Consider the following 12,587-nt stretch of genomic DNA (forward strand, 5'->3'; position numbering starts at 1 on the left):
TATTATTTGCAACATTTGCTTCATTTGTTATGGGGTGAATGAATTTTGAACATAATTGACATTATTATGTTGGCTGATCGGTGTTTCAGTATAGGCAGTGTAGGCACTGACAGATCCCCAATCACTTTGTCCCACCTTTTCCTGATTATTACTGTCATTCTTCTTATACCATGGTGGATAACCATGTTTAGAATAACATTCATCAACTGTGTGGTTCATTTTATGTCAATAAGAACATTGTTTTCCAAAATTGGGATTTCTTCTTCTCCTTCTCCCTTGGCTACGAGGTCCAGAACCACGTCTAGGAGCCTTGAAATTTTGCTCATTCTTCCATTGACCTTGTCTTTCAGTAGTATTGGCCAAAACCTTGATTTCATTTTGATTAATAGGGCCAAACTCATGCTTTCCCTGCCTTTCTTGTTGCATAATAAGAGAAAAGACGTGGTTTATGCTGGGTAGAGGCTCCATTAACAATATTTGGGTTCTAACAGTGTTATAGCTTTCATTTAGACCTTTCAAGAAACAAATGACATGTTCCATTTCTTTGTATTTGTGAGAAACCTTAGACAGATTACAACTACAAGGAACTTTGCAGCTACAACACGTAATGGGTATAAGAAATTCTAGCTCTTCCCATGGGATTTTCATATCTGTGAAATATTGACTCACACTCCTTTCTCCTTGTCTGATATAGTGTATTTCTTGAAGCAAATATGAAAACTTGAAGTGATCACCTTTGGAAAATCTTTCTTTTAATTCTTCCCACAGTTCTTGAGCATCTTCCACATATATAACACTCTCTACTATTTGGGATGAAAGGGTTTTGATTATCCAGGACAACCCCATCATGTTGTTCCTTTCCCAGGAATCAAAAAGGGGTTCGTCTTTATGAGGTTTCTTGATCCCTCCATCAATAAATTTCAGTTTGTTCTTAGAGAGGAGAGCTCTTCTCATACTTCTGTTCGAGGAAGTATAATTGGATTCATTTAAAACCTGCAAAATGAGGGAGATACTAGGGTTTTCTCCACGATGAAGATAAAAAGGACTGGAAGGGTTGTTGAGTTGATCAACATTCTCCATGATGGCAAGAAAAACTAGAAAAAAGAACCAATCACCAAGAAACCAAGAAGATTAAGCACAGCGGAGGTAGGGGCAGAACAGGTACAGGACCTGCTCTGGTACCATATTAAAACAAGGCCTACTGTTTGAGGTAGGGTACAGAGGCGTGAATAATTCTTTTCACTATGGAGTTATGGTATTGTGGAGCATCATGGTATTATTCATGATGAAGGATTCATGATGAGGTTAAATCTAATGGAGGTACATGTGATGATGATTCATAGTGATGATGTGTTTGGAGACTATGTTGATAGGATAATGTTGATGGTATAATCGTGATAGGGTTAATGAGGATACTGATGATGGTAAGAGTGTAAAAATGATGATGGTAAGAGTGTAAAAATGATTATGTTAGTAGGATAGCGCTGTAGATTATTGATTTATTATTAAGTTGTGCTTGTTTCTTATGTACAAATTTTATTGTCATTGGTTGTGCTATGGTAGCTTACCCATATTTGTTTTTGTTATGGTTGTGTGTGTGTTTTGCGATGATCGTATGACATTTGGTTATACGGGAGCAGAGGATGTTACAGATGCTCCAGATGTATGATAGAGACACGTGAGTGAGAAGATGACTTGGGTTATTTAAAGCTTTTGTGCTATAAATTTTAGAAACAGTGTAATAAGGTTTGTTTTATTTCTTCTTGATTTTTTTTAATTTCGGTATTATATAAGTTGATTTTCGCGATGGTATTATGATTTTAAAAATTTTAAATTTTTTCTCGTAATCGAGACATCCCAAAAATCGAGATGTTACACCACTGTTTGCTAATAACAAAGACCCAAAAGAAACAAACCCACGACGCATGAGACAAAAGTCTCGCTAGAGTCTTCTCGAATCAAAAGTCTCGAGGATTACAACACAGCTGGCTAGCCTTCGAATGAGAGAATATGCGTGGAGACTTCATGGCAGTAGCGGAGCACGATGTCTAGAAGAAGAAGAATGCACCGATCGGGAAGAGAGTTTCATCAAGAGGTAGGAATAGCTTTTAACATTTCATAAAATTTGTATTATTGTATTGTGTGTACATTACAAAAAAAGGAAGAAAAATCCTAGAAATATATAGGGTTCGAGTGAGGAGAGAAGGGAGAAACGAGATTCATAAAAATCCCTAACAGAAAATAGAAACTTACCCTAAGTACAAACTACCATAAAACAGAAACATCAATAAGTAATTTATTTATTTTTTTAAAATATGAATTCGATAACTATTTAGTGAAAAAAATGAGGTCATTTTTCTAATTTTCCACCTTGATATTTAATAAACTATCATAGTTATTATTACCTTTTATAGTGGCTAACAATCTTATTTATTTTACATCTCTTATATTTTATTAAGAGTTTAATATTTATGTTTTTTTTTTTATACTATCAACTAGTAGAAAATCATTATGCATATAACTTTTAAGATAATTGTCATAAAAGTAAAGAAATTTATATATGACCGAGTGGATGTGGAAAAAGTGATTAAATTAATTTTTCTTTGATTGATCAAAATCCTAATTACAAGTTTATCAAGAAAATAAGTATTATCAATGATCGATAATCCACCAATGTTATTGTTAATCAGTTTTTATCGTTGCCCAATCAATATCTTCCCTCGCTGTTACCACAAAAATAGGTACCAATGCTCAAACAAGATGAAGCATAAACATTTTTTATTATATAAGTTTGATACATTTTAAAAACATAATTTGATTACAATATTTACGTTAATCTTAGTATTAAAAGTTTGAGAAATTAAGGAGAACAAAAATAGAGCATGATGTTTCGTTTTGTAGTGTTCATGTACCAAACACTACACGTGTACAAATTTTACTTATCCACGTATGATACAGTGCTAATTACTCTTAGTAGTAACTAATGAGTCATCAAGAGATATTGTTAACGATCATCTAGAATTTTTTTTTCTCTCTTTCTCGTGGGTCTTCTACAAGTACGAAAAGTACAATGAATTAAGATGAAAGCACACATCACTTTAAGAATGATTCTAGATTCTCACTGTCTCAAAATTTTCATTACTTACAACTTCAAATTTATTATTTGTAGCAACAATGGAATTCATTAGTTCAATTGGTTTTAGTAAATAAGAAAAGAATAAATCTAAAGATAAAAGTTTATTTTTATCCTTAAGCAATACTCACTTGAGTGTAAATCACTACTTCCTTCCCAATAAAAGGAGGCATACATAGCAGATTTACTTGGCAATGATCATTAAGAAATTTTGGTATATACCATGTTTGGGATGTGCTTTACATTACAAAACAACTAGCACATGCAAATTAGCCACAATGAACAAATGAACTAATAATTATAAAAGGTTGAGCTAGGAACAACATGATTAGGCAAATAAAAAAACATGCCTAAAACAATGCAACTCAATTAGTGGAAACCCAATCACAAGTATGAAATCACATCTTTCTTTAACAATACAACCACACATGTATACTCACACCAAGAATATGATAAACCTCACGTTTGTAGGAAGAACTCAGTCAGTTAATTTTGCTTCTACACTAGATCATCTGGCCCAGCAAGCACCACCTGCATTTACAAAACAAATACCCATTTTTAATTTGCATCAAAGTAAGGGATCAATTTCAACAAGGAAATGCATAATTTTTCATTAAAGCGTATATTTTTTATAATTAATTTGTCTCCAAATAAATTGTTTTCAATGTCATTTATTGAGAAAATGATGTACTTTAACAAAATTGTTTCAAAAAGCTATATTTGCTGCTGTTCATGATCCGTGTCACAAGCCTTAAACCACACTGATTGTGATAGAGGAAGTACTGCTTTCTGTGTCTAAATGGTGGTAGTTTAAGGTTTTTTCCCACACAAATTAATGACAATATTAAATATAACTTATTGAAACAATTTTACTAAAATAACTTCACTCTTTCAGTAAATGCATTATCTTTTATCTCCTACAAATACATAGACAGCAATTTATTTGGAAGCAAAGTACGAATAAAAATGCAAACATTTTGGATAGAGGTAGGATCTGAACGATGAGACAAGAAAGTCAACATATGAATCAGTAACAGGTAAGGTGAGAAGGGTACATACATTGCAATCAAGAGCATATTTCCTGGCAACCATGATGGCTACATTTCTTTCTCTCTCTGATTCAAAGGTTAATACAAATGAGAGACCTTTTCTAGCTTGCCAAAACAATGCCTTCGCTGCGTTACTGACATCACTTCTAACTCCACATAGCTGTAGTTAAGAAAAATGTTAGTTAAAAGGTAGTCAAATTGAGCACTTAAAAGATAATAAACCATGAAAAAACAGTACACCAATGGAACATTGCACCTCGATAAAAACATGTTATTCTTTATCTAGGTTGTCTGTGTTAAATAAATAATAGAAAGGAATAATTCTGTACTGGGAAGACATTGAAACTGAAAGTGTCAATTCCCCATGTGTGAATTTATGTGTCCGGGGGCAGATGGAGAGCCTTTAACGTTCATGTTTAACGTGTTGGACTCAAGAATAAGGACTGATTGCGAAAATAGTACCTGCATTGATGGGGAGTAAATCTCTCTAGCTTTTGTAATCCAACCTCTGCATAGCTTTATCCTCATCCTCCCCACATTAAATGAATGAGTAGAATGAGATGAGTGATCTTTTCCATTCATTTGAGAAATAACTACCTGTGAAAATCCAGTACAAACCAGGAATTATTCTCCCAAGAAATGTCCACTACCAAAGCAAAACTTCCTCTCTTTTGCAGATAAAAGGAGTGTGTGAAAATGTGGAAGTAGATAGTTAGCTGCACATATAAAGAATGAAACAGTAAAGCTGAGTTATATATAAAACATGTACAAAATTTACTCAATTAGACCACAATGGTTCAAGAAATGTACGGCTCTTTTGTACGCTACAACAAAAATTACTAAAACATATAGCATCCATCTTTATCACCCAATACTCAAAATTTGCTTGCAAGTTTGCAACAATTATAATACAGGGTGGGAGGCGACGATGAGAGTGGAAATAGGAAAGGGGTGTTCCATCTTAGGGCCTGGAATCCCGTATCAAGAACTTACAAGCAAATTTCTCAACCAAGAAGTAAGGCTTATAATGTTTGTTGAATTATAGGACCAAACAGAATTTAACTCTTCTTTTAAACATCATCTTCAGAAACTACTCAGAAGAGAAACAGATATTTTATAATATTTGTTGAATTAAATGACACTTTCTCTACAGCCTTTTCTGGCAGGAGTCAAACTACTGAATCTAGAAAGGATGTTGAAAACATACATTAAAATCAGCATTAGATTTTCGTAGAAGTGACTCTACAAGGCTTCCAAGTCCTGAAACTGTTACACACAGATAGGTAGCTGTTAGCCTTTGTTATCTACTTCAGGGTGCATCAATAGTTAATGTCAGGTACAAGATAACCTCAACTATGCACACTTGAAAACGGAAGTTATTTTCTGGGAAAAGAGAAAGGTAAAGGCCCTTAAGAAACTAACCAGGTTGAATGGGATTAGTTGTAAGTGTAAGTTTTTTCCCATTGGAGACAATATCTACTTGTAAGATTCTCCCTGCATCGGAGGGGTCAGGAGCATATATTGATTTGATGGCACCTGAGAAATGAAGGGAAACCAACTTCAAACATTATTAAAAACAATCAAGATCAACTAGTTGTTGGAGCCCAGTCAAAGAAACCGCAGCATAAACAAAGTCAATAAAATAAAAATAGATTCCACCACCAGATTGGAGCTAAATGGTGCAGAAGTATATTTGAAAAGTTACAATTGTTGGATTGTAAAAATAGGATACATTATTAAAGAGGATACATATGTAAATGCTCCAATAATTATTTATAGAAAGACTAAGAATGAATAAAGGCATCAAACCTTTTCTTGACATTTACATCTCAATCATAGATCTAAAATGGAAAGCAAAATGGCCAATTTGTAATATACAATAGTCATTCAAAAACTTCCAGACCAATGCCAAATTGACAGAATCAAGTATAGATGTTACTCAAAAATATCAATACAATATTGTGATCTGAGCATTCTGAAGCACGATTGAAAATAAACTAAAAGAGAGGTACCTGAAATAACTTCCCTCCAGCTCCCTTCAGATGACAAGCGATACCACTGAATCAAACATTTAGATACATGTGGCACTTCATCTGAGCAAGGCTGGACTTGAAGATATGAACCCAAAGCTTCAGAACCATTTAACATGTATAGGCGAGATTTATTTTCCTCGTCCCTCTTGCTCATGGTAAGCTGGCATAGATGAAATGAAGTTATTGCAAGAAAAGTAGATTTGAGTGCATTAAATCTTAGTATTTAGAACATGTATAAATTATAGTTTGCAAACCATAATTTTATCCGATAGACATGAGGGTTTTATTCGTTCCATTCAAAACATGGTTTGAGAACCAAAATCATGTTCAAACACGACCAAATCAAGATTTTGCCCAACATGTTATTTATGAGTTAAAATTTGGTTACTATAATCGAAGCAAACAATTTATGATTGATTCAAATGGGAAAAAAAAGTATATGAATAAACTACTATTGTCCTACTACCACATGCTAAGTACAAGACTTCCCAATCAAATCTAGTAAAATTGATTATAGCTTTGATAGATAATTTGAGCAAGTAAAACACGATATCAACCAACCTCTTTCTGAAGCTTAATTGAAAATATAGATTTCTCTCGAATTTGGTCCCTAAGAGCACGTAATTCATATTCCATGGCCATCACCTGAAATCATAGAATTGTCATATTTCACCATTATGAAGATATTCAAAATGTTAATGGGTCCTTAGATTAAGATGTGCCTGATTGCACATGTAATGGTTCAAGTTATCCCGAATGATATGACGTAGAGAAATGGAAATTTAAGTATAGTTAGGATACAGGCATAGCAGAGTATATTAATAAACAGTAGTAATATATGTAGACACACACATAAGGATTAGAAAAGAATGAAAAAGGATACGCGTTGATATTGTAAAGTATTTTTCAAAGTCATCCAAATCACAAACTACCATATATAAGTTTGTTGACTTTGACAATAATCACCCTAGAAGTCACACTAAAGCTGATTTTTATTTGGTTAACAATGTAAAATCTTTCCACACTGAACACACATATCCATTAAACTCAAAATGTTAATATTAAATGTAATATACCAAAATTCTTCAGATATGGTATGGTCAAATTTACACAATTCAAACCAAATTTCAGCATTTAATGACAATTATATGCATTTCAAATAAAAAATTTCTCCTTTTGAAAGGTTTAAGGTGAAAATGTTGTATCTAAGCATGGTGTATGATATGTGTAACAACGTAACTACGAAATTATAGAAAAATTGGTGTTAATGCTTCTTGTCAACATCTGGATTATTTTTATTACTATTATAATCATTATTATAAAATAAAGTACAGTGAAGTTAAGCAAAAACTACCCGCTAACGGTATTGAGGAAGAAGAAAGCAATTCACCTTGCTTGGCTGATGTAACAGTTTGATTCTTCTAGCCTCTTGAACCTCTTCTATTAGTCCATCCACATCCTAGCAATGAGGGACAGTAGATATTATATACCACTAACGCATCTTTAGAGATTTTCCATATTTATATACATTGCAAAATGAAGGATGATACAACATGATATGAAGATACTATGTAAATTACAAGCAAAGAACTACAGAGTATTCAGAAAACAAACCTTTTATTTTCCTTTTTATAGTTCCAGCCTGAGTATTTTTATGCATTGAATTTTTCACGTGAATGAAAGTATGAAAATTTCTATGTCAAGTTAGTTGATGAGGAAATAAAGTTCATAAGAATTCTTCAGCATATACAATTTCTATAGGAAATGTTATCTTCAAGATGTGGCCATCATACCCCTCTTTTCTATCCTAAAATTGTAGTATTTGGTAATCTTTTGCCTACACCAAACGTATGATTCTCATGTGTACATTGAATATCATTATAGTGTAAAGTAATGCTTCATTAAGAATTCATTAATGCAAAATTATACACACATATAATTGTGTAATCAAACAACACTTTAATACCTGTGGTTTTGAAGCTTGGGATGCTTTTTCTTGTTCTTCAAGAGCCTCCCCAATTCTGAGCACCACTGACCTTGCGCTTTCTATTTCAGCACAAGCAAAAGACTTCTCTTGATTAACTAACTTCTTAGCATCTTCAGAAGCCTACAAAACCAATTTTCTTGTCAAAACATATTTAAATCAAAGAACTAGAAAATCAAAACTACCAATCTTAGTTTAACTCATCCTATCAATCTTTAAGTCAATTGTTCAACAACCTTTTCATTTCAAAGTTTGATTTCTTATTCTTTATCTTCTTATTTTTATCTTTATTTTATTTCTTTATCTTTTACTATTTATTTTTACTTTATTTAAAACAAAAATATTTAATTTTTCAAAAGTAACAAACAAATTGATAAAACAAAAATATTTAATTTTTCAAAAGTAACAAACAAATTGATACTATGCGAGTCTCTTGGATTTCAATACTTGGACTTAAAAATCCACTTTACTACTCCTGGTCTTAGTACACTTGCCAAAATCTTTACCACAGTACAGTTTGAAACAGTTTATTTGCAAACAATACACAAACACATGTCAAACAACGACTTCATTATTGCTTTAAAATCTGTAAAAAAACATACCCAAATGAATTTTGAAATTTGATCAAAGCATTAATAGTGAAAATTCATAAATTGTTCAAGTAAATTAAATTATGAATTAGCAGAATGTTTTGGAGGAGATTGTGCAACAAAAAATTCAGATATCGAAGAAGACCTGTTTGAGAAAGTTTACTAGCTTCTTCACTTCAAACTTCTCTTGGATCAATTCTCCTTCATTTTGAGTCAACTTAACTGCTAAAGCTTCCACCTGTGAGGAATATATTGTTAAGTATGAATGTTTAGCATCATTAACATGAATTGAAGAGCTAAAATAATTTTCCTCATGTATTATGAAACAGCTTCTCAGAAATATGTGGGGCTCAGGAAAAGGAAATGAAAACACGCTCCACAAAAGTAAGCCAGAAAACTTAAAAAGATAGTGAACCAATTGGAATGAAATAACATTTCCAACTTTGAACAATGTAGTGTACTCAACATGAAATAAGATAAAATAACGAACCATAGATATAGCTTTCTCCACATCCTCTTTGTTTCTTCCTGCAAAACGACCTCTTAAAGATTCTAGTGCATCTCTGAGTTTTTTCAAAAGAACATGTCCCTCCAAAGATGCAACGTCTCTCAGTTTTGCCTGAATTTTTCACACAGAATGGAGGACGGTAGAATCATCAGAAATTGAGAAAAGAACACGACTCAGATTAACAACCAAAAAAAACACGGATGAACTGCGATTTGAAGTCAATAACAAAACTTGATTTCAACAATGGCACTCCTGATTGCCTAAAATCTAAAAGAGATGTAACTTGAACCAGCTATTTAATTTTACTTTTGCTTTGAACTAATGTGTATTTGACAGAACAGGGAAATGTTGAAAAATATTGGACATTTATGTTAAGTAAAGGAAAATAATCAAATAGTAGACCATAAGCAAATAATTGAAACAAAAACCTCATTAGACAATTTAGCAGCTGCAGCCAAGTTCTTGTCAAATTTACTGGCAAGGTCACGAACTGAGATCCGTTTGTGTTGGTCGGACAAATTGGAAGCTTCTTGTTCAATAACATCCTTCAATGAAGGACCTTGGTTTTCCTCAACTGGCTCTTCCAGAATTTGATTATCAGCTCCCAGTTTGTACTTTGGAAAACTATCATAAATAAAGCTCACGTCAGCTGAAACTGGCGGAAATGCCTCCATTGGCATCTTGATTTCAACTTCCGGACTTATCTTTGTCATGAGGAAAATTGTAGTCTGGTAAAAACCATATAGCAGTGAAGAGTCAAAAGTTAAACAAAGTTTAAGTACAGAAGACTCCTTTCTTCATCAACAACTACAATTAAATCCAGCTTAGACAAACGTATTGAGGACACGTGACAAGTAATTTAGAGAAGGTAAAGTCATGAAAGAATGCTAAAAATAAGAAAGCGTGATGGAATAGGTATGTTTGAACTTCTAGGATCTGTCTACTACTCAAAGCTCCTTTTACCATAAGAGACAAATCAATAGTAAATAAATGTCTTCATGAACTTTAAGAAGCATCAATCATGTTTGATTATGCGAGAAAGAAATTCCAAATTCATGTTCATGCAACTTGGTGATGAAACTACAATCAAAACATAAACAACATAAGTTCATCACGGTAGCTGATGATCTGCCAACTGCCAATTATGAATGACATTGTAAATCAAACATCCTCATTCTGATAAGAGAATATAAAGACTTAAAAGAGTGTTGTTACCAAAGATTAGACTTTGAAGGAGGATAGAATCTTGAAGTGTTATCAACAAAGATTAGAATTTGAGGCGAAGATGGTTAGATTGTAAACGATGCCAGATGAGTTCAGACTAAAATAACCATCTCATTTGACTCCATTTAGTTTGAGCAGAAAAAGTGGCCGAATACATCAATTGTCAATTAATTCATATACAACTAAAAAAGGGAAAAAGAAAAGGATGGAAGAATTAGTACGGCATTTAATTAGAAGAAAAATTATGTAGCAGCTAGCATTAGTAGTAATAGTCAGAGGGAAAGATTAGAAGCAATAACATAAACTAACAGCTATATTGTGGTTGAATATTAGTCTCAAAACATCAAAGTGATTTATTTCCTATATTTAGTAAAAAGAGAGATCAAGCGTAGTCACCGTGCCAACAAGCCTTCACTTACCAAACTACATTATCAAATTAAGTTTCAAGTTAGTGCAGCAGTTCCTGATATAGAAACAAAAGCCAGATTAAAAAAAACAAGGTTTCTTTCTCCTACCCCCAACAAACACGCAAAACCATGAAACCACATAGATCTACACAACAAAAGTGAAAAACTGCTGACAATGACGCAGGCACCTAATACATGATAAATCAATAATAAGAATTAAGAATAAAAGCGAGAGAAACAGAGTAAAAGCATTGATAATTCGAGATCAAACAAGAGGATTGTTTGTCAATTACATCAACATCTAAAAATGCATTCCTGAACATCGTCAAACCAACCCACATTCCATAATTTTCGGCCTACTTCAATCACAAATGCAGAAATAAATAAAAAGGTAAAATCTTACTTTTCACTCAGCAACACTTGTAAGTAAGGCCACTGAAGCAAAGAATAGAACGAAAAATGAAAAGCAAAGTGGGAGTGAATGGAGAGCAAAGAGTTGCATGCACCCAAATGGAAATGCCAGAGAGAGAGAGAGTTTACAAACTCCAAAAAACCCAAAAAAAATAAAAATAAGAAAGAAGAACAACTCAACAAAGAGAGTGATTAAAACAAAGAGTTACCACTGCTGAAGCCGGTTGCAGGTAAGCAAAAAGTGAAAGAGACAAAGAGGATTGAAGTTGAAGAGTTACAAGAAGAACAGCAGAAGAAGGATAAGGGGGGGTTGAGAAGAAGAAGAAGAAGAATCTAAAGGGTGGCCATTAGCGTTGCTTTATGAAAAGGTTAAAAAAGAGAGAAAGAAGAAAGAAAAGAAGAGTGAAAGGAAAAGCTTGCAAACCTGACTCATTTGTCTCCCCTCCCAACGACTTGAAATCAATTTGTTTTTCGCTAACTGCATCATTGTTACGCCCTCCCTCTAGGTGGGGCCACCCTCCAACGCCCCACGCGCCGTCCCCACCTCCACCGTGCCCATCTACAGCGGGAAGGCGTGCACACGCGCGAGTGCGCGCGCTTGGCCATATTATCGGACCGTACCTTTGGTTTTTCTTTTTTATTTTAACGTTGTTTTACAGCGGGGACTGCTGTTTGGCGGGTGTTGTTCTTTTGACTCCCTTTTACCCCATAATGCCCTCCGTCTTTCTCTTATTGACGCATATGCCACCACCTGAGACAGTGGATAATATAATACATAAAAAAAAAACATTAAGAAAATCATCAAACCCAACTTTCTTTAAGTTTACATTTTGTCTGATAATAAGAAGTTTCGGATTTATATTTCTACATGAAAAATAAAAGTAACTTAAATAGTTTTTAATAAATAAATTCAGATTTATTTTATCTCTTGGAAAATTAAACATATATTAAATTAAATAAGAATTTACCTCGATATTTTTTAAATAAATATTATATGTACTGAAAACTTAAATTGTAAAATAAATTTTATATTTTCACTATCCAAAATTTTAATTAGTCAATAGTATAAAGAAATTATACTAACAATATGCTGAAATTAAGTTCTTTTTTTTAAATGAAGTAAAGAAATAGCTTAATCCATATAAAAAAGAATTTACAAAGTAAATTTATTTCAGATTGATAAAAACAAAATTACGACTTACCGTATTAGAACACCAATAAGTAAAAACAAAATAAAAAATTAGATAC

General features: G+C 33.0%; 2 protein-coding genes across 5 annotated transcripts; both read right to left on the minus strand.

Annotated features, from left to right (window-relative positions):
* Positions 1-225: 225 nt before the first annotated feature.
* LOC108343994 (uncharacterized) lies at positions 226-1,080 on the minus strand. The gene has a single exon (XM_017582456.1). The coding sequence runs from the start codon at positions 1,078-1,080 to the stop codon at positions 226-228; it is 855 nt and encodes a 284-aa protein (XP_017437945.1).
* Positions 1,081-3,311: 2,231 nt separating this feature from the next.
* Positions 3,312-11,885, minus strand: LOC108345859 (stomatal closure-related actin-binding protein 3). 4 transcript variants are annotated; one of them, XM_052873743.1, is made up of 14 exons: positions 11,549-11,757; positions 10,513-10,703; positions 9,726-10,025; positions 9,280-9,408; positions 8,935-9,027; positions 8,182-8,322; positions 7,606-7,674; positions 6,777-6,860; positions 6,195-6,375; positions 5,605-5,718; positions 5,390-5,448; positions 4,645-4,779; positions 4,193-4,342; positions 3,312-3,664 (listed from the first exon to the last, which is right to left on the minus strand). In XM_052873743.1, the coding sequence occupies exons 3-14, from the start codon at positions 10,008-10,010 to the stop codon at positions 3,632-3,634; spliced, it is 1,473 nt and encodes a 490-aa protein (XP_052729703.1). In that variant the 5' UTR covers positions 10,011-10,025; positions 10,513-10,703; positions 11,549-11,757; the 3' UTR covers positions 3,312-3,631. The 4 variants fall into 4 exon arrangements, with proteins under 4 accessions (XP_052729703.1, XP_017440167.1, XP_052729702.1 ...); XM_017584678.2 differs by lacking the exons at positions 10,513-10,703; positions 11,549-11,757 and adding an exon at positions 11,764-11,885; XM_052873742.1 differs by lacking the exon at positions 10,513-10,703.
* Positions 11,886-12,587: the final 702 nt, after the last annotated feature.

This window comes from Vigna angularis, chromosome 2, assembly GCF_016808095.1.
Source record: "Vigna angularis cultivar LongXiaoDou No.4 chromosome 2, ASM1680809v1, whole genome shotgun sequence".
NCBI classification, from domain to species: domain Eukaryota; kingdom Viridiplantae; phylum Streptophyta; class Magnoliopsida; order Fabales; family Fabaceae; genus Vigna; species Vigna angularis.

Bases quoted from the DNA above. Each gene is read 5' to 3' on its own strand.
- LOC108343994 (XM_017582456.1), bottom strand. From the start codon at position 1,080: ATGGAGAATGTTGATCAACTCAACAACCCTTCCAGTCCTTTTTATCTT.
- LOC108345859 (XM_017584678.2), bottom strand. From the start codon at position 11,826: ATGATGCAGTTAGCGAAAAACAAATTGATTTCAAGTCGTTGGGAGGGG. The intron at 7,675-8,181 runs GTATTAAAGTGT...CCTCATTGCTAG, and splicing joins CCCAAGCTTCAAAACCACAG to GATGTGGATGGACTAATAGA. The intron at 4,343-4,644 runs GTACTATTTTCG...TCTTAACTACAG, and splicing joins TTTACTCCCCATCAATGCAG to CTATGTGGAGTTAGAAGTGA.